This window comes from Bombus bifarius, unplaced genomic scaffold (assembly GCF_011952205.1).
Source record: "Bombus bifarius isolate JDL3187 unplaced genomic scaffold, Bbif_JDL3187 scf7180000008206, whole genome shotgun sequence".
In the NCBI taxonomy this organism is placed as follows: domain Eukaryota; kingdom Metazoa; phylum Arthropoda; class Insecta; order Hymenoptera; family Apidae; genus Bombus; species Bombus bifarius.
The window spans coordinates 700,724-719,031 of NW_022884510.1; the positions used below are offsets into that span (position 1 = coordinate 700,724).

Here is an 18,308-nt window from a genome sequence, read left to right on the forward strand (position 1 = left end):
AATTTAATTAATTCGTTCACTGGGAAAGAGCTTCCTCCCCCTTCGTTCTCGCGAATTGAATTTCGTTTCGAGAAGTTTATTTTATGAAATTTTGTATATGTATAGCACTCTACTTTCGTGCCATACGTTGGCTTCCTTTGAGACGCGTTACAAATTCACGTGTACATTTCTGTATCGATCTCGACGTTGCAGATATCTGAAATGCGTACTTAATATTTCGTATGCCACTTCGTTGGCTATTTTTGCCTAATCTTACACAGTTATTATCGGCGAGGTTGTTATGTGTACTGAACTGTGGCCTTTTGGAAGAAATGAAGATAAAGTTCAGTTAACTGGGAAATATTCGGCCATTTCTTTTATAATGTTTTAACAACCGGAAAGGCTTCATTTTCTTGTCTTTTTTGTACTTTTTACGAAACATGAAATAATTTCTACCGAAATAATAATATTACTTAAACAGTAATATTACTTAACGGTCTATCCTGCTCTTAAATATATTCCTTGACTATCATTTAGTGTACTTCTTTTCTTAAAAAACCTTAATTTTGATCATTGTAATTTTAAATTTCTTTCATATCTAGTATTTACTACGTACAAGATAATTTCTAACAAAATTGCAACTTTGTTCGTATAACACTCCTGCCCTACTTTTGAGTATTCTTTTTAGATTATGATTCACTTAAATACTTCTTAAAAAACTTTCGTACATTCTACTTAAAAAGGAGTTTTATCTAGGTAATATTATATCCTATTTTCAAATATCTTCTTCGATGACGTTCTCAGTCAGTTTTTTCATCGATATAAATTTCTGATGGTAACGAATTACGCTAGAAACTTGTTATGATTTAACTAGGAAAATTATCGAATTATTTATCACTTATAGAACCGAATATAGTGATAATAGATTATCGAACTGTGTAATTGACAGGGAACGTTAAATAACAGAATGTAACACCAACCTTGAATTTTACCGTAATTCTACCGAAATATAGTGACCTTGAACTTCGGAGTACAAAGCAATTCTTCGTGGGAGCTTCAAGATGAGTTTAGGCTTTCTACGCAGAAAGCATCGTTTCCCCTTCGTCGTCAGTATGGAAATGTATATGTAACAACATTTTCATGTGTAGGAGATATCGTAAAACGGGGAAAACTTTACCAATTCAAATGTCGTGTTGTAAATCTGCCTTCTCCCGCAAAAACTTTTTAAATTCTGTACTCATCGAGTGAAAGTACATTCTGATATTTCTATCCTGTTCTTTATTTTTCTCCATGAATGAAAAAGGAAACAAATACATATACGATTTTATTTCCCAATGATATAAAACTATAGAATAAATCATTAGTGCATAACAGTATACGTACGCTATAGGTGAAAAATTAGACATCACTGTGAGTTAAAATTAGCAGAAATGTTGATATACGTAGAATTCAGTTATCTCGAATCTAAAAAATGTTAGAATATCAATTGTTGTTAATAATGAATTCTGAATTTTAATTTCAATCTTACGATTCTTAATTTCGAATTGAAATTATGAAAGTTGTCAAGAGTATACTATTCAATACAGGTTCAATCGGACCACGATTTAAAATTTTCAGCTGCTGGTATTATATATTTTAAAATTAATAAAGGAGAATCGAATCGATAAAAATTAATGAAGAAATCTCGTCAGATTGTATTCTCGACAGCCTTTTACGACCATTAATTTCGTCATTCATTCTTTCACCATTCATCTCTTTACCACTTGATCTGTAGGAATTCTTACATACAATAGAACTCCATTTATCTGAACTTCAGATATTGAAATAATATTTTCATTAACAGTCTGTAATTGATCACAGTTTTTTTACGATTCAGAAATCACTAGGTAACTAGTATTTGGTAGAAATGAATAGCTTAATACAATAAATACAAAATAGTGCACTATAAAAAATACAATATTCAATCGTTTCATTTTCGCGTGAATTTTTATCATATGAACTGTTCGATCATTTATTCAATTATACATAGATTGGTCATTCAGACAAACGAAATTCTACCGTGAATATAGTAAAAATAAATAAATTACACGTAGATATTTGTATAAATTATCCGTTTATTCGCGATAACGTTGATTCATTAATTAAATTTAATTAAAACCTAATTCTACATTCTATCCGATATTAATGTATCTATGTATTAAAGAGATCACACGTCGGTATATTATTATGGTACAACACTGTACAAAACTAAAAACAACGATATAGGTATGGCCTTCACGGCTGAATTATTCCTAAATTCAGTGGTGAATTAAGCGTAAGCATTTTCATTTGGGGCTGAAATATCGTGGCATGGTTATTCGTAGTACAGCCTTTTGCAACAGCTCAAGCCACTAGGTATAACCTGAAATGGTCCATGGAAAATGTCACGTAACTGGTTATAATAAGTTTACAAATGTGAAATAGGATTTTGGATGAAATTATCTATTATCGGAATTATTACACAGGGTATCGTTGATTATCGGTGAGGAGAGAATCCTTTTATATCTCGTTGCGAGTTACGAAACGTTTGTTTTTCAATGTAACTCGATTTTAAAATACCTAGTTTAAACCTAAGTTTCATGTAAGAGTGACTTCAATTTAGATACAAATATGAATATAAATTAGCTGAATTTATTTCATTTCAACGATCAAGTTAATTCTATTCTTATTGGTTTTGATTCTTTCGCACAATAGACAGACAGCTTCAAACTTGCCAAGTCAGAAGAAAAAAGGAAAAGAAAGCAGTGAAAAGACAAAATATAACGGAATATTAAAAATCATAGCAAAGTGAACATACGAAATTCGCCTTTCCACAAAAATAAAAGAAATCTGCAAGAACCACAAAAAAGCATTAAAAATCACAGAAAAAGCAAACGTTTCGTATGTATCCACTAATTAATTATATAGTAAACTAATTATATGCTAAAAAAATTGCATAGTTTGCGTTATTATTTCAATTATAAGAAATGGATAAACGAAAAAAAAAAAAAAAAAGAAAAACTAGGGGGAATGAGCCCTGATATCAAACATTCACAACAGGTACTTAATTTACCTGGATGTGGTTGGACACGCCGTAGTAAGGGAAGATGCCACCAAGGATATAACGGTAGTATCCGTTGTGCCTAATACGATATTCACCAGCTTTGATGTCCTCCGGGACCTGCCACGTAATGGTCACTTGACTGGAACCGAGAACCATCGACGTCCTCTGCCACTGGAACCTGTACGGATGATACAGCAACCAAACGGAGGGAGAAATATCGTTATTATTCGCCTGTCTGATGGTCAGAGCCTGATACTCTTGGCTGATCGATACTCTTATCCTCCCCCTTTGTCATTTTTCGCACCGATTTTTCCGGCTATCATTGATTTATGGAGGACCTCCTATGTTTTTTTTTTTTTTTGTTATACGAAATGTTCCAAAATAGTGCGTTACTTTCTTTGAATTATTTACGATATAATTGTGCTTCTATATAGTTAAAAATTTCTCATACCGGAGGAAAAAATATGAGAACGCTTTACTTTAATTTTATGCCAAAGATTTTTATTGACGTATTAAAATTCCTTTCGTTCGCCGGAAGGAGAGCGGGATTAGAACGTAAAAATTCGAAGATCGCGGCGGAGCTAACTTTTTCCTAGTATTGCATGAGAAAGATTTAATATAAGATTTGAAAAGAGAAATTTCAAAGTGGTCGAGGTTTGCGGCTGAGGTAACTATCTAGGACAATCGGTGAAGTTTAGCGACTTAGGTACTGATTTTTAACACGTTGCCTTAGTTAAGAATGCTTCAAATCGATCGTGCGGATATTTATGCAAGTTCACATTTTCGTGAATACAATTTAAAAAATAGAACTAAATAGAATTTTTTGTGTTTCGTGTGTTCCGCGTATCTTTACATCATTAAATCTCCTATATAAACGCGTGAAAATTCTCAGTCTACTAACGACTAATGTTTAATAATCTGAGTAGTTCAGAGACTATATCGATTGACTACATAAACAAAAACATAAAGAAAAGTTGCGATTGAAAATATTATCTTTTAAAATTAATCTTGAAATTTGCGATTATTTACGCTATCGCTACTGTAATAAACTTTATAGAAACGAGTCATTCATTTTTTCAAAAATGAAATGTTAAATCGAGAAACTTGTAAAAAGTGGAAATTGACCAATTCGTCTTCTGCGAGATTCGTTTGTTCTTATCTTACGTATTGTATAGGATATTGAGTCTTTCATAGTATAGGACGAGAAAGTTATTGTACTATTGATTTCACATCATCAATATTATTACATGTCACGTAACTGCTAAAATTTATTGCCTATAAATAAGTGAAAGCACGTTTACTGTCTAACATACAGAGAATCTTAACGATAAAAGAGTCATCATTTTCCAAGATATTCCTCCTGAATTCTTTTTCATTTTGATACATGTATACTCTCTTTTTAACACCCTATACAATATAGCTGTATACTAACAATGAAACGATGAATTAAATATAACGTCTACATGTACCTAATACAAAATAAAACTACGCTAAAGTAGATATGGCCTGTATTTTATTCCAACTCGAAGCGATCAAGTGCTGCATTCATCAGAGACCGCTAAATTTCTTATGAATTAAATCAATTAATTTGATTAGAAAATTTCTTGTTTTTGATAAAAAATATTTTATGATTGTTTGGTTAAAATGTAACGTATTTGTTTAAAATCCGCATAAAAATCCGCAGCCTAGTTATAAATTTTCGTATTTGTCAGTTCGAGGATTTAAAATGAAAATCGATGAAAATATATACATACTTAGTCTCCCAACTGGCATCAGTAGCAACTGGCACCCATATCTCATCGTCACTTAGCCTCTCGATCGTCAGATACGACCTCTCTGTCATCAGGTTGTTACGTGGGTGGCCAGCAACCTGGTGAAAATAAGACCAGATTTATGAGACGTAATATTCACAGAATTCCTTACCACGTATCTTTTCCTTTTTCTCCATGAATAATAAGCTTATGGAATTTGTCAACGCCCTAGCAGATACAATATACACAATATATGAAAACAGTATTTATTTTGTAGATAAATAATTAAATTAGACTTATTACGAGTGATCTTTAAATTTAGAACGTTATAAAATGTGGATCCTAACGTAACAAATATAAAATATATTAATGTACAAAATCAACAAACAAGGTATATGATAGTAACAAAATTAGATCGTTTGCAGCGTCCTACACTGAAGATTGTAGAAGTTAAAAGAGTTAGGAATACCAATTTCTAGAGTTCAAGATTTGAACTCACAAAGTTTTATCTTTTACAATTTGAGTACTCCGAGTTTTAAAAGTTTTCAATTTGAAGCTTATTCTAACAAAAATTGTTTTTACTATCTACTAAGTCATTTGCAATCAATCTCCCTTATTCAGTTCACGAGCAGATGTACTATAGGCGCAATCTTTTGTTCAGAGTAACACGCAATGTGTTCCTCCTTAGTTTTTAGCTACAAATATGATAGTGTCTTTAGATGTTTTGGAAAAGATGGGATAAGTCCAGCACGTGATGTCCGTTGAGTTTCCATATCTGGACGCTCTTGTCTGGAAAATTAATAGCGTGGAAATTCGGATCAATTGCAAATCTGTTTATCTACCTATTTGCTGCCAAATCTTTCTTTCAATTTTCCCTTTCAAAGTTTGCGTTCCGAGCTTATGACGGAGTATTTCGTTCGCGTCATTTTAACGAAATTAGTATCGATACTTAGTATACTTACGAATACCGCACTGACGATATCGCCTGGTTTGGCGAGTTTCGGCGGTTGTTTAATACAGTCACCGAAATTTTTGCCCCATTTTGGGGTGTCGAAGAGAACAGGAGTGACGAACGTGAGAAGATTCTTTTTTCTTAGATCCAGAGGCGTTGGACCAGGATCTACATCCTTTTTCTGAGATCATATCGAAACTAGCGTTATTAAAAACTTTGTATATAAGCTAAATTCATTTAAATAAAATTTATAACATTTTTGGGGGGAGGGGAGGAAGATTTTTACGGTGTACTTACAAGAATGGCGGATGTGACGAGTTCTTGGTATTGTTTTAAGTAAATGGTTAGGGTATGGGGCCCAAATATCGTGGACGCACCTTCGTATCTTTGGATCTAAAAGATTAAACAAAGAAATCGTTGGCAAATCTTAAATTATAATGTTTCAATAAATTTCTATAATAAATTTTTATACTAGTTGACTTTCTATTAATTTAGATATATATTTAACAAAAACTTTTCTATTCAATTTTATTTATCACGAAGCAAGAAAAATTATAGAAAGGTAATGATTCTAATGTTCAACATTTTGATGCAACGTTTCATCCCTGAAGAGTACTCGTAAATTATACTATTTCATGCCAATATTCACCGCTTCGAATCTAATCCTCCATGTAATAATTCCTTTTTATTCGAATCTATTTATCATAAATGACACGGATATTTGTTACGAGCGTAAACGGTTTTAAATTAGAAATTATAAGATCTACAAATTATTAAATATCGATGGCATAAGAGATAGAAGATTATTCTAAAAACACCGGAAGGAAACGATAAGGATGATCTACGAGTTACTTGATATTCCTCCGGCGTAGTGATGTAATCGCTGTAAGTATTGCAGAGGCCGGCGACTATAACGGACGTTTCGTCGTCGGACGCATCGTTCATGACCGTTTTGATAGCCTCTCGCAATCTTCTTCCGGACATTGTTGTGAATTCTCCTGGTACGCCAGCGATGACAACGTTACCGATCAACGCGACCTGCGTCGCTACGATTTTCGGTTGCCAGTCGTACGGAATACGCATCTGAAGGTTGTTCAAATCATTCAGAAATTAAACAGACGAACTTGGAGATCTTGAAAGTTTAGAATCGTCGAACGACAAAGAAATAAGATTTATCGATGTATAGGGTGAGGCACGTAACTGCAATCACTTCGGTCACTGTATAAGCAATAATTTTAATGGAAAATGTTTCAGATAAAGTTGGATGGTTTGGTTGGGCACATGGTTTTATAGGTGGATACTAGAGGCTAAACGAAGATCATGTTTGTTTCTTCAAATGGAGTTATATATCTTTTTTTACATATATCAATTCTTCGGAATATTCTACGCCAAAAAATATTATGATACAATGTTAAAAAGTTCAACTTTGCGACAATTTTTGTTTTTAATTTCACGATCTTTAGAAATTTATTTAAAAAGGAGTTTCGTATTCGAATAAGGATCATTTTTTACCTAAACGCTGTAACACTATCTCGTAATAATATTCTTCGACACATATTTAAACTTACGCGTCCAGTGGCAAGTAGAATTGGCTTTGCACCGTGACATTTCACATCGTCGGTCGTAGGGGCTGCCAAGAGGTTTCTGACTGCATTCCACATGGGATTCGCGGTGGTTGTGCCTTGTTCGAACGAGAAAGACCCAGGGCCGTCGATCGTTCCCGCCGCAAAACTGTATCCCATCGCTGGTTCACATCCACGAACCTATCGTAATATTCCATAACTCGTAAATAACGTTCAAAAAATCGTTCAAGCCTGTGAACTCTAATGTAGTTGCTATGCTAAAAATATGCATCTTTATTTTCGGGGAAACAAAGACGAAGGAGATACGTAATAATTGTTTTCAAAGAAACCACGACGAACAAGAATTCCATTCAGAGTTTCAATTGCATTAATTGACCTTGATTGTTGACCTTAATTGACCCTGAACCCTGAAGACTGAACGAAGGTTCTTAAAGGCTGAAAATTATCATTTTTCAAAGTCCTACCGTGTTACAAATTATTTAACATTATATCGTGGATGAATAGAATAGACTGTGTATGTCTATGTAAACTTACATTTTTGCAAAGATAATTAAAGGTCTGAAACATCTACTTTATCAGACTTGATAATATTCGTACAGATACACAGTGTTCTACCGTTACGAACAAAATTTGTCTTTCGAGAAATTTCCCTTTTATGACGAAAGCTCGAGAAATTTAACACAGAATGATGAGATTTAAAGTAAATGTATCTTATCGTCTTCTGAGAATATATTAATTTTGCGGAGATTTCATTTTAACAAGAAACAGTGTCCTCACAGGGTGTGCAACAAGGTTTCGTAGATTATTGTCCAAACATAGAAATCCTCGAGTACAGATACTTTCTCATTTTTTCCAAAAAAAAAAAAAAAAAAAAAGGGAGAAAAGGAAGAACAAATGAGATTTAGTAAAACTCTAAAATAAAGGGAAGAAGAAGAAAACTACTCACAGTTTCGGTTCTTTTGGTGGTTTCATTGTAGTATTCTGCCGTCTGTTCCACCATATTCACGTAGCGATGCACCACACGGAGGGGTCCGATCACTTCCTTGGCGTCCCCGTACTGCCATAAACGCTGCAATCACCAGGCAACGGAACACGATTATAGAATCGCGATACGAGCAACAAGTAACGCAACACAACGCAATGTGTACAGGCCAAACACGCATGAAACGTATCCGCCTCGCTGGCTACGAACTGTTCTCCCGTTTCTGCTTTTATTATGCTAATACCCGTTTCTCGAAACCGACCCTTCGCTCGACGCGTCACGGCTAAAGAGCATGCGAATGTACGTTAATTACGAGCCTAACGTTTTCTTCTCTGTTTTCTACGTCTCATCGTTTGTTCGATGAAAACAGTCAATAACGTAATTTGAATTACAATTCTCCGGTGAACGGCAAAAGTATGCTAATATTTTCAACATCGCCGTCTTTTGCTTGTGATTTTAACGATAGGACAAGTTAATTTCGCTTCTTTCCCGCTCTTCTACCAAATGAACTCATTATGAAAATTTCAAAAGCGATTCAAAGAAACTAGAAATTCTCGATAATCAAACCCCCAATAATTAAAATCTCCCATAACCGATATCTACAAATATCAAAATTGTCACTGTCCAATTCGTTGTCAGATGCTACAGGTTCCTCTACCTAATCCAACATAATGGCATCGTGTCCCTTCATCCTCCTGTCTAACGATTCTCTCCCCTGAAAATCCACTCTCCCTTTCGATCCTGACTCCCTTCTAAGTTCCACTATATCCGCCGATTCCATGCACGTCGTGTTGTTCTGGGATCGATATCCGGGATCTCATCTTTGTGCACACGCAACCTTGTCTTCCGCCACTTTCCCTCGATCAGGCAACGTAAAACCTAACACTACGTTCTACGCTAGTGCAATGTTGCGCGCGTGTACACGCGGTCAAGAACACGAAGGACCAAGGAAGTTTATTGGTTGATGGACGCCGATTCGCGCCATTGACGAACCAATGGCGAGGAAATGGCCGATGATTAATGTCAAGGAATTATATGGTTTCGTTTGATTTCGTCTGATAGAGATCTTCGAGCAGAAATTTGGGATTTCGCCGCCTGCGTTTGATTACACTTTTGGCTTGGAAATTGAATTGATAAATGAACTGAACTGTTTGTAGTTGGTATATTTTTCTGCTGGTACTACTCAGCAATCGAATTGATTTTATTAACCGAATCGAACGAATTTATTGGGCTATATGGGAATGTACATACGTCTGGAACTATTTTTGAGCGATGGATGCGTGCCGTGTAAAGAAAGCCGTGTAGAAAGAAGTCACGAAACGATCGTTTTGCAAGAAAGATAAAACTCGCGTTAAACTAAGGTAAATAATAGAAAATGTAATTTCAAGACACGCAAGGCCATTTTTTCAAGATTCCTGATTCAAAATATTAAAGTAGACTTGAATTTATAAGTATTTAGTAATTATATTGCATAGTTGACATTAGTAGCTGTATTGATTTTTCAAGGTTTTCTAATTTTCTTATTATGTAGTAGACGCAAAAGATATAATGAAATTCATCTCGAATATGGACTAATCTAGTCATTATATGTTCTTACGAGACAGAATTTCGCCTTTTCTCTCTTGAGATAACTAATTTAAAATCATATTTTATTACTTGTTTATTATTCATATAAAGATATCTCGCTCAAATGTCGCAAAAACAAGTATTAAAAAATGTACTGAATATTAAAATGTATTTTAATTTAAAATTACTGTAATTTCTTACTATAATTTATACTTGATCTACCTTCTAATGTAAAAATTATGTAGATAATGTCACCGATAATTAGAAGAAACATTAATCTACGCATTATCAAGGAAAAATAAAACTCTGTTAAGAATTTATTTAAGAAGAGCTATATGATAATTTGATTTTTTTAGCGGCTTTCGATCAAAGATACGCCGTTCTTTAATCGATTAAAAAATCCACGACGCGAGGCTTGCATGCTTCCAAGTATTGAGAATATTAGTTTGAGTGAAAATATTTATATACGCTATAGCAAAATTTCCCAAAACAACATCTTTGTCGAATTAAATCGTGTTACTTTATTCTTTGTTGTGCATTTGAGAGAAAGTCATTCGAAGAGGATGAAAATTCATGCTTGATGAAATGGAAACAACTATTGCGATAAGAATGTTGCAAGATTTTCCCGAAGGAAACTTTTTGTATTTGTATTAGTATGGACGGTATCACAGATATCTATTTTGCTCGTGATTGATCCCAACTTGTTTTATTTATAAATTACACCATATTTTCCGTTCTATCGACACAAGATAATCCATATAATTGTTATTGAAATTTCAGCAGGAAGTAAAACTGGATTTTCAGTTCAGCATTCACTCTACGAAGCAATAGCGTAACATTTCAGGATAGACTCATTATCGAATAATTTAATAATCAAGCAGTGTGTAATTAAACAACAACAGACACGCGTAATTAAAATTTTTATTTGCATTCTATTGAAAATTCTCATCGTATTCGTATTTCGTAGTCAAAGAAAATATTTATCTTATCGAGAAATAATTAATCGTTCCAGCCGATATTTTTTATACGCATACATACACATTCACTGAAACGCTAGGTGCGTAATGAAGTGGGAGCATAGGAGGCCTTACGTTCACACGCGTTACAGTTGCACTATACTTGAATGACTTGAGCCTTCTTACGATCGACATTGAACCATTTACCGTGTTTTCTACTATAAGAGTCGTATAAGGATGTTACGCTATATGAACAGTTATGTTTCTTGGAAAAACGTCGCGAGTATTTCATTCGAGTACGACGAATCCTTGAAGGCGGAAGAGTTCCGTTTCTAATTTGTAATTATAACTAGTGAAGCGTGAAGGAAATATCGAATTGTTATCGAAGGATGAAACGTAGATAGGAATACAAAAACTGAGAAGTGTGAAAGTATTATAAATGTATGGAATAGGATGAATTCTTTTCGAATTCGATATATCACATTTGAAATTAAAAATTTGAAATCTGAAATACGAAGTTTTTAAATCTTCAGTCTTTGAAGTTGAAGCTTTGTATAAAATTTAAGCGTTAGAGATTTTGCAACCTTAGATTTTTAAGCCGATGACTTTCTAACTAAAGATTTTGAAATTAAAGGTTTTTTAATTCGAAACTTTGCGATCGTTAGGCGTTTAGAAAATAAAAAATATGGAGCTTTTCCGTTTCTCTCAATCTCAATCCAAAAAGTCTCGAATCCAACGTCCGAAAACTGCAATTTTTCATTCGTTTCAACCACAAAGATACTATTACCAAGCTCTAATTTCACAACCGTTCTAAATCCAAATCGATCAATCCCTTCTTTGCTGTCTTGAGATTAGTATACAACGGTGCTCTGGCAACGGAAAATTTTTATTTCAATTTCCACAGACTTAGACTAGAGCAACAGGTATTTTTTAACGCCTTTCGCTATGAATAAACGTGTGAGAAGGTAAGACAGTAGCGTGATTCAAGAGTTCGTGGAAAGGAAAAAAGTCTCGGTCTCTCGAGGAAGGAACGACGACGTCGTCCTTGCGAGCGTCGAGCGTGAATCGTGTATCTCGTGATTCGTAAAGGGTGTGGCGGTTTCTGGGAAGGATCACACAGGAGCACCATGCGAGCTGACCTCGTTAGACTGCTAGTTTCCCACCGCTTGTCGAATCTACGTCTCGTGTGTGATCTCGAAATTGTTTTCATGATGTATCGCGTGATCCGTAATCTTTGCAACCATGTTCACGTTTAAACATATTAACTATATAGTATATACTGAATATATACTTCTACTTGCAAGTATTTTTTTATATTTACTTGTTCCGAATGCGAATAACCATTATGGATGATCAACATGTTTTTTTAACTACACCAAATAAAAATTAAATTTCCGTCATCGATGGTGGAAATATTCGTAACCAAAATAAAATTTTCGTCGTCGATAACGATCGCTGGTAATCAAAAAGATTTTAATCGTTCATAATCGTTGTTCGTAACGACATTATTTTAATTAAAGACATTAAATTTTAAGATTTGTCTTACGACGAATCTTCGTGATGTGAACGTCTACGCTATAATCATTTGCGTATCGCGTCGTTCCAATTTTGGATTTCAACACCTTCGTAATCCTCTGTTACGCCTTCACCATCAAATTAATGGCGCAGAAGAATAATGGAGTTGATAGGAAATGGAACTAGTACGCTTCCTGTTGTTTTCTGTTTGCACGTTTGCGAAGAGACTATGCCGTGGTCGCGAATATATTTATGCGAAAGAACACTCGAATCCAAAGTCAACCAAAGTTAACTTATGTCATCGTGTTAAGTTATGTTATCACGAACATGTTACAAATACACAAGTAATACTGGAATATGTAAATAACAATTTAACATATATTTTTTCATAACACTCTTTACGAAATTGATTCTTCCATGGACAACTGTCTTTACGAGTTCCATACGAGAGATTAATTTCTGTTTCAATATAAAATTTCTATCTGGTTGCTTAACTTCCATTTGGTATAAATTTACAAAAATTTGCAACTTGTACGACGTTACAATAATCCCCAGTTCCAATTTGGATCACTCTAATCCTTACATATACCGATGATTGTAAATGACCTAAGTCGTGTATTTTTCCTTCCCAGATATTTAAAGTTTCGCTTTCGACGCATGGACCGAATTCTCTTTAACGCCGCAACGACCAACTCAATCCAACGGTACAATTTCTACTACTTTGCAAAGATGGTTCCAGATTATTGTGATTAATTTTCTAGTTAATTCTTGACTTAGGCCATTTTTTATAATCACCGGAACATATGTGTTCTTAACTGGAATTAATTCAAGTAAATAATAACGAAACACAGTCTTAACGTTCTTGTTGCGCAACTTGTTCGATTGCCGATTGGGCGTTGTCGAGCCACGAAGACACGAAGACACGAAGAGACGCGAAGCCGAAAGGAGAGGTAGGGAGAAAAAATGGAACGAGCAAAGAGCCGGCATAGAGATCCACGTGTTTACACGTTCCTGTTCCCACGTCTGTTGAGACAGCACTTTGCAATCGTCTACTATCTCACCTTATTATTCTGTTTATCTATAATCTCCAGAGACACGATTCTGCTTCCGCGGATGAAAATCCTTCGCCCGCGAAATAGCTTTGCACGATGACGTTTTCCTAACGTTTGGTCGTTACCTTATCTGCTGATAAGGAAGGTTGTTATCGCATCGTGGAATACGCATTGATCGATGCACGCGTTCCTCGCTATTAGAAATTTTTATTCTCACGCTGTTACGTATTTGTATTTCTAATGATTTGAATGGCAACTTCGTGTGTCATACGTAACTTGTATTAGTTGATTGGAAGTATTGATTATTCAAAGGATTCAAAGGATTTTTAATGTAAAATGTTGCGAGCACAATACATTGCATTTAAACTTCTTTACGGTTGTTTAAACAGTAGGTTTTAGTGTGAAATATTACTAACGTAATATTATATATTATTTTGGTGAATTAGGTAGGAAGAATCGAATTTGCGTAATAGCTTCATGCTGTCCTCTACGTGATCTTTGTTCGTTTATTCAGGATGTTGATTATTCAAGGGATCAATATCTCTGAATGTAAAATGTACTATGATTATTACTCAAAATTGTATACTTAGCTGTGCAGTCGGTTTTTTTTTGAACGATTAAAATTTCATTTAGATACACGTAGATATATGATATAACGTTTCCTTATTCGATATTTTTTGACGATTTTACGGCTACTCGCAGGTTTCTCGTAACTAAAATGTAGCGAAATCGTTTGTAGTACATATCGAAAAAATACAGTTTGATATAGTCGAGCCTCGTTACAGTTACATTAACGAAATCACGAAATGTTTCACATAATATACATAATGTGCTCATAAAAAGTTTCCACGTTCTTCACCGACTAAAATCCGAAAACTTTCAAAAACCTGGAGGATGGACATAACGTAGATTAAACGATAATCAAAAGATTACGTAGACGTGTGGCGAAAGGGGGCCATAGTTGCGCAAATTAACCGACAAAACTGAGAAACGAGATCGCGAGCCGGCAACGCGTGACTCGATAAACCGATTTTGCAACGTACGAATTTACGAGCAATTTTGTGGACGCTCGTAAGCTTCTCGTAACTTCCGGATGATTCACCATCCAATTTGCAAACATTATAATTTTGAGGGAAGATGAAAGAAATAGACGAATTTAATGCTCGTGAACGTCGCTTTCCTTTCTTTTTTTTTTTCTTTTTTTCTCGTTATTTCCTTGTTGCAGAAAATAATGTGCAATTTTGCTTTAACAATAGAGTATTATTCCTTCGTCGCGATAGGTGAAGTTTAACACAGATGAAAAAATTGTAGTCGCCAATGACTCAGGAAGAATCACTCTTTTAGAATTGTGTTTTTATTGCAAAGAGTGACGTATAACGTGTATGAATAGTTGTTTTCAAGCAATTAGTTTTCCCTAACAACAACGATCATTAGTTCTTCGACACTGACTCCTTTAAGAGGGTAAAAAATTATCCCTTGTCACGATTCATGATTAGTACGAATAAAAAAAAGTTCAGTCACTAATCTCACAAGAAAATCATTCTTCTAAGATTGTATGTTCAGCGTAAAAAGCGATATAATAATATTTATTTCAGACGTTTACTAACTTCGATGTTAGCCATAAAAACAACAGGTTAGCTGTTCGACGGTGTGCCACTCCTTTGAGAGCGTAAGAAAAAATTAAGAAGCGGAGGAAAACGTGGAAAAAGAAATCGAAAATAGGAGCTTCCTCGTAAGTTACGACACGGTTATTCAACCAAATAGGTTTCACTCTCGTTCGCTCTGGAACACGTGGTGTGAAATCCAAATGCGATCGCGTCAACTATTCCAAGTTCCGTTTCCATCACTCTACTGCTCTGGAATGACAAGCGTTGTACCTGCTCTTTGCTCTCCGACGAGCAAATTTTGTTTCAGGAAGAAGAATTCGCACGACGATACTCTGTACCTTCTTTTTAACTTGCTTACTGTGTTACGCGTTACGAAACAGCAATCCGATGCGACGTAATGTCTTCTAATCTAACATCGTCGATCTTCCCTCTTTCATCCAGCGAACAAAATGCTCGTTTACATACGGTAGGGCGTATGTGCCGACGAAAGTTCAATGGACTCCTTTGCCTCGGCTTGCTCGAGTTTTATGGGAGCAATTTGTGCGACCCTGTATAATTTAGAAATTTTTCTTATCGAGTAAACTTTATATTTCGACAGATACGTTCGGTTTTTGAAACCAGTCAATTGCTAGTTGAACAATAAGTTGCTTCTTTAACGAACCCTTTGAAAACTCCAAAATACCTGCATACTTACAAACAATATGCAGCGAGCAACGCTAGATCACAGCGTGTTTATAATTCCTCAAAACTAGGGCTACATGGAGTATCTGTTTGGAATAATCTTTTCCTATCGAAGATTCTGAAGTTTATTTATTAAAATCCGGGGCACTGTGTGTGCCTGTACGTCAAATAGCAATTAGGTTCGCTGTAAGCCAAACGCGGTCTCGTTCGAGCAAGCGCCTAACTCCTGTAAACGCTGGGTGCATCGGGGTGTGCCAAGGATACGCCGAGACATTTCTTCCCCACGTTTCGTCGAGTTCTCACACGATTGTATTGAAATGTCGCTCGTAAACAATGAGTTGCATCACAACGGTGACCAATCGACGGTGGTGCGAAGTGCCGGAGGAGCGCAAAGAATTAGGGGGAAGCAATGGAGAATGATTACTAACCTTCCGTCTGTCGGATTACGAAACAAAACACGTACTTCGTTCTAATCGAAACTTCGTTTACGTATATGTGAAATCTTTAGGAGATGTATTTTTAAGAAACGTTCAGAAGGCATTTTAAAATGAAACTCAATCTCGCTTTCTGTTAGTACAACCATTATAAACTGGAACTGTATGTTTCGCGATCGTGTGCGTCGTTTCGATGGGCAAAATACAAATTTTTTGTGGACACTGGCTGTGATATAGATGGGATTCGTGGTTATCGATTTGTTTGTCTCAAAATTTGTCCTATTTATATTTTTCGTATATCTTTGCATAATAATCAGTGTTCGTTAATCCTAAAAAAAAGCAGTGTACTTTATTATTACGTAAGCATTAATTCTTCGTTGCATAGACTACGCAGCACGATAATTTCTCAAATAATAAGGGTAGTAGAAAAATGAAACACTATGCGTAGGTGTGAACTTAATAAGAAGCTACTGAGCGAAGCAGAGAGGAGATTGCTGGTAACATTGTTATTTACGATATCAGGCGAGAGGTCGTCAACTCACAGACGACAGGTTAGTAGTTTAGGTTCACGGTTGTACTAATCGAATTACGCTGTAATTTACTGCGTAATTTAATTACGTTATACTTCAATTACGTAGTGAGTCAAGTACGAAGCGATTAAAACAACGTAAATTACATAATTCAAACTTTTCAGCTGATTTAATTGCTAATTACTGTAATCACGAGTGTAATTGAATTATAACGTAAGTGGAATATGGTGTAATTGAATTACTTTGTAATTATAATTCACGGAATAATTCAATTGTAATTCTCTACAACACTGTCTAAGGTTAATTCATAAAATCTTCTGATCGTTCCGGTATACACTAAACGATGATGACTCATTCACTCTGGTCTTTTCAAACTTTTATAGATCTCCATATTACGACATTATCTTATCTTTTTCACGCTCTTTTCGAATTTCCGACTCGTAGAATTTTCTTTTTTACGCTATTACCTATACAATTTCCAATCGGTACAACTGACCTTAAATTCCATAACTTCGGTTGTATTAGACGATTCACTCAACGTTCCATAAAACTACTTTATCCTTAAAAACTGCAAAATCTAAATACGGAACCACGAATTGTCCTAGAGGAGCTGTCCAAACTGGGATATTCTTAATCTTAAAACTTTTCAAAGTATCGTACTGCTAACATTTGTTCTGACGCACTGTCCACCGTTCTGTTAGCCTCTCTATTTCGTCGAAACTCATAAAATACTGACTGCAATAGTCGTGTCAGTATGCGTTATGAAAGCGTTTACGTAATTTTCCCCTGTTTACTTTACCTCGATAATATTTCGAAGATAGTAGACAAACGCGTTATTGGAGAAATTTCTCTAAATGAGAAGAAAGTAAAACTTCGTTGTTTCTTCGGTGAACAAACTTTGCAAGAAATATAGTAGTTATCTAAAGGGATTTTCTTTTGTAGTATTCGCGTTTCACGTTGCACTTTGCCTGGATCCTTCCGACAGCTACGTTATACTAAAGTTTCGGTAGGTTACCAGCGACCCACGCGTAGCATTGCTCTCCCCATAATGGTACTTTGAATATTGCATGAATATTTATCTTACGATATATCCCAGTTGCAAACTATTTCGTGATATCGCGACTAATCTCAGGAATGAGAATTGAGATTTTCCTTAACACGTTGATTGCCACGCGATGGCCATAGGCGACTCACGCCGATTCTGCTATTAAATTTTGTAAAACGATTAAGATCAGATAAATTTCATAGACTAGACAATTTTCAACGATGCGAATTCTTCGTGTAACATTGACAAAAGGGATGTGCGAAGATACGATGTAATATTTTTCGGTAATCGGCTGTCGTGGTGTGACGTATTCGTATCTAGCGTAGTGACATAGGCAAAATAATAAAATTCACGTGACGGTGAACGGCGCTAACGATACTACAGCTTTAAATTCTTACTAATTTATGAAAATGCAATATCTCATATATGCAACAATCAATCTTAAACAGTCAGAAAACCGAAAACATTTGTTCCGTATTAAAGCGTCGCACGAAACGACTATTTGGCGCGTGATCTTTTTCAAGAAAACGGGAAACTTGTACAGGAAGTAAGGAACTCGGTCGTATCTCGTATCAGAAATCGCTGTAGGCCGG

General features: G+C 35.2%; 1 protein-coding gene across 2 annotated transcripts in view; it reads right to left on the reverse strand.

Moving 5' to 3' along the window:
• Window positions 1-2,073: 2,073 nt before the first annotated feature.
• LOC117210548 (neutral ceramidase) overlaps window positions 2,074-18,308 on the reverse strand; it is a 45,519-nt gene continuing 29,284 nt past the window's right edge. For both annotated transcript variants that reach the window (XM_033453678.1, XM_033453679.1), the window contains exons 8-15: window positions 8,294-8,416; window positions 7,333-7,527; window positions 6,617-6,847; window positions 6,062-6,157; window positions 5,775-5,945; window positions 4,816-4,931; window positions 3,071-3,239; window positions 2,074-2,380 (exon numbers count right to left, since the gene is read on the reverse strand). In XM_033453678.1, the coding sequence (XP_033309569.1) occupies window positions 2,333-2,380; window positions 3,071-3,239; window positions 4,816-4,931; window positions 5,775-5,945; window positions 6,062-6,157; window positions 6,617-6,847; window positions 7,333-7,527; window positions 8,294-8,416 (1,149 nt within the window). In that variant the 3' untranslated portion in view covers window positions 2,074-2,332. The remainder of the gene's footprint in view (window positions 2,381-3,070; window positions 3,240-4,815; window positions 4,932-5,774; window positions 5,946-6,061; window positions 6,158-6,616; window positions 6,848-7,332; window positions 7,528-8,293; window positions 8,417-18,308) is intronic.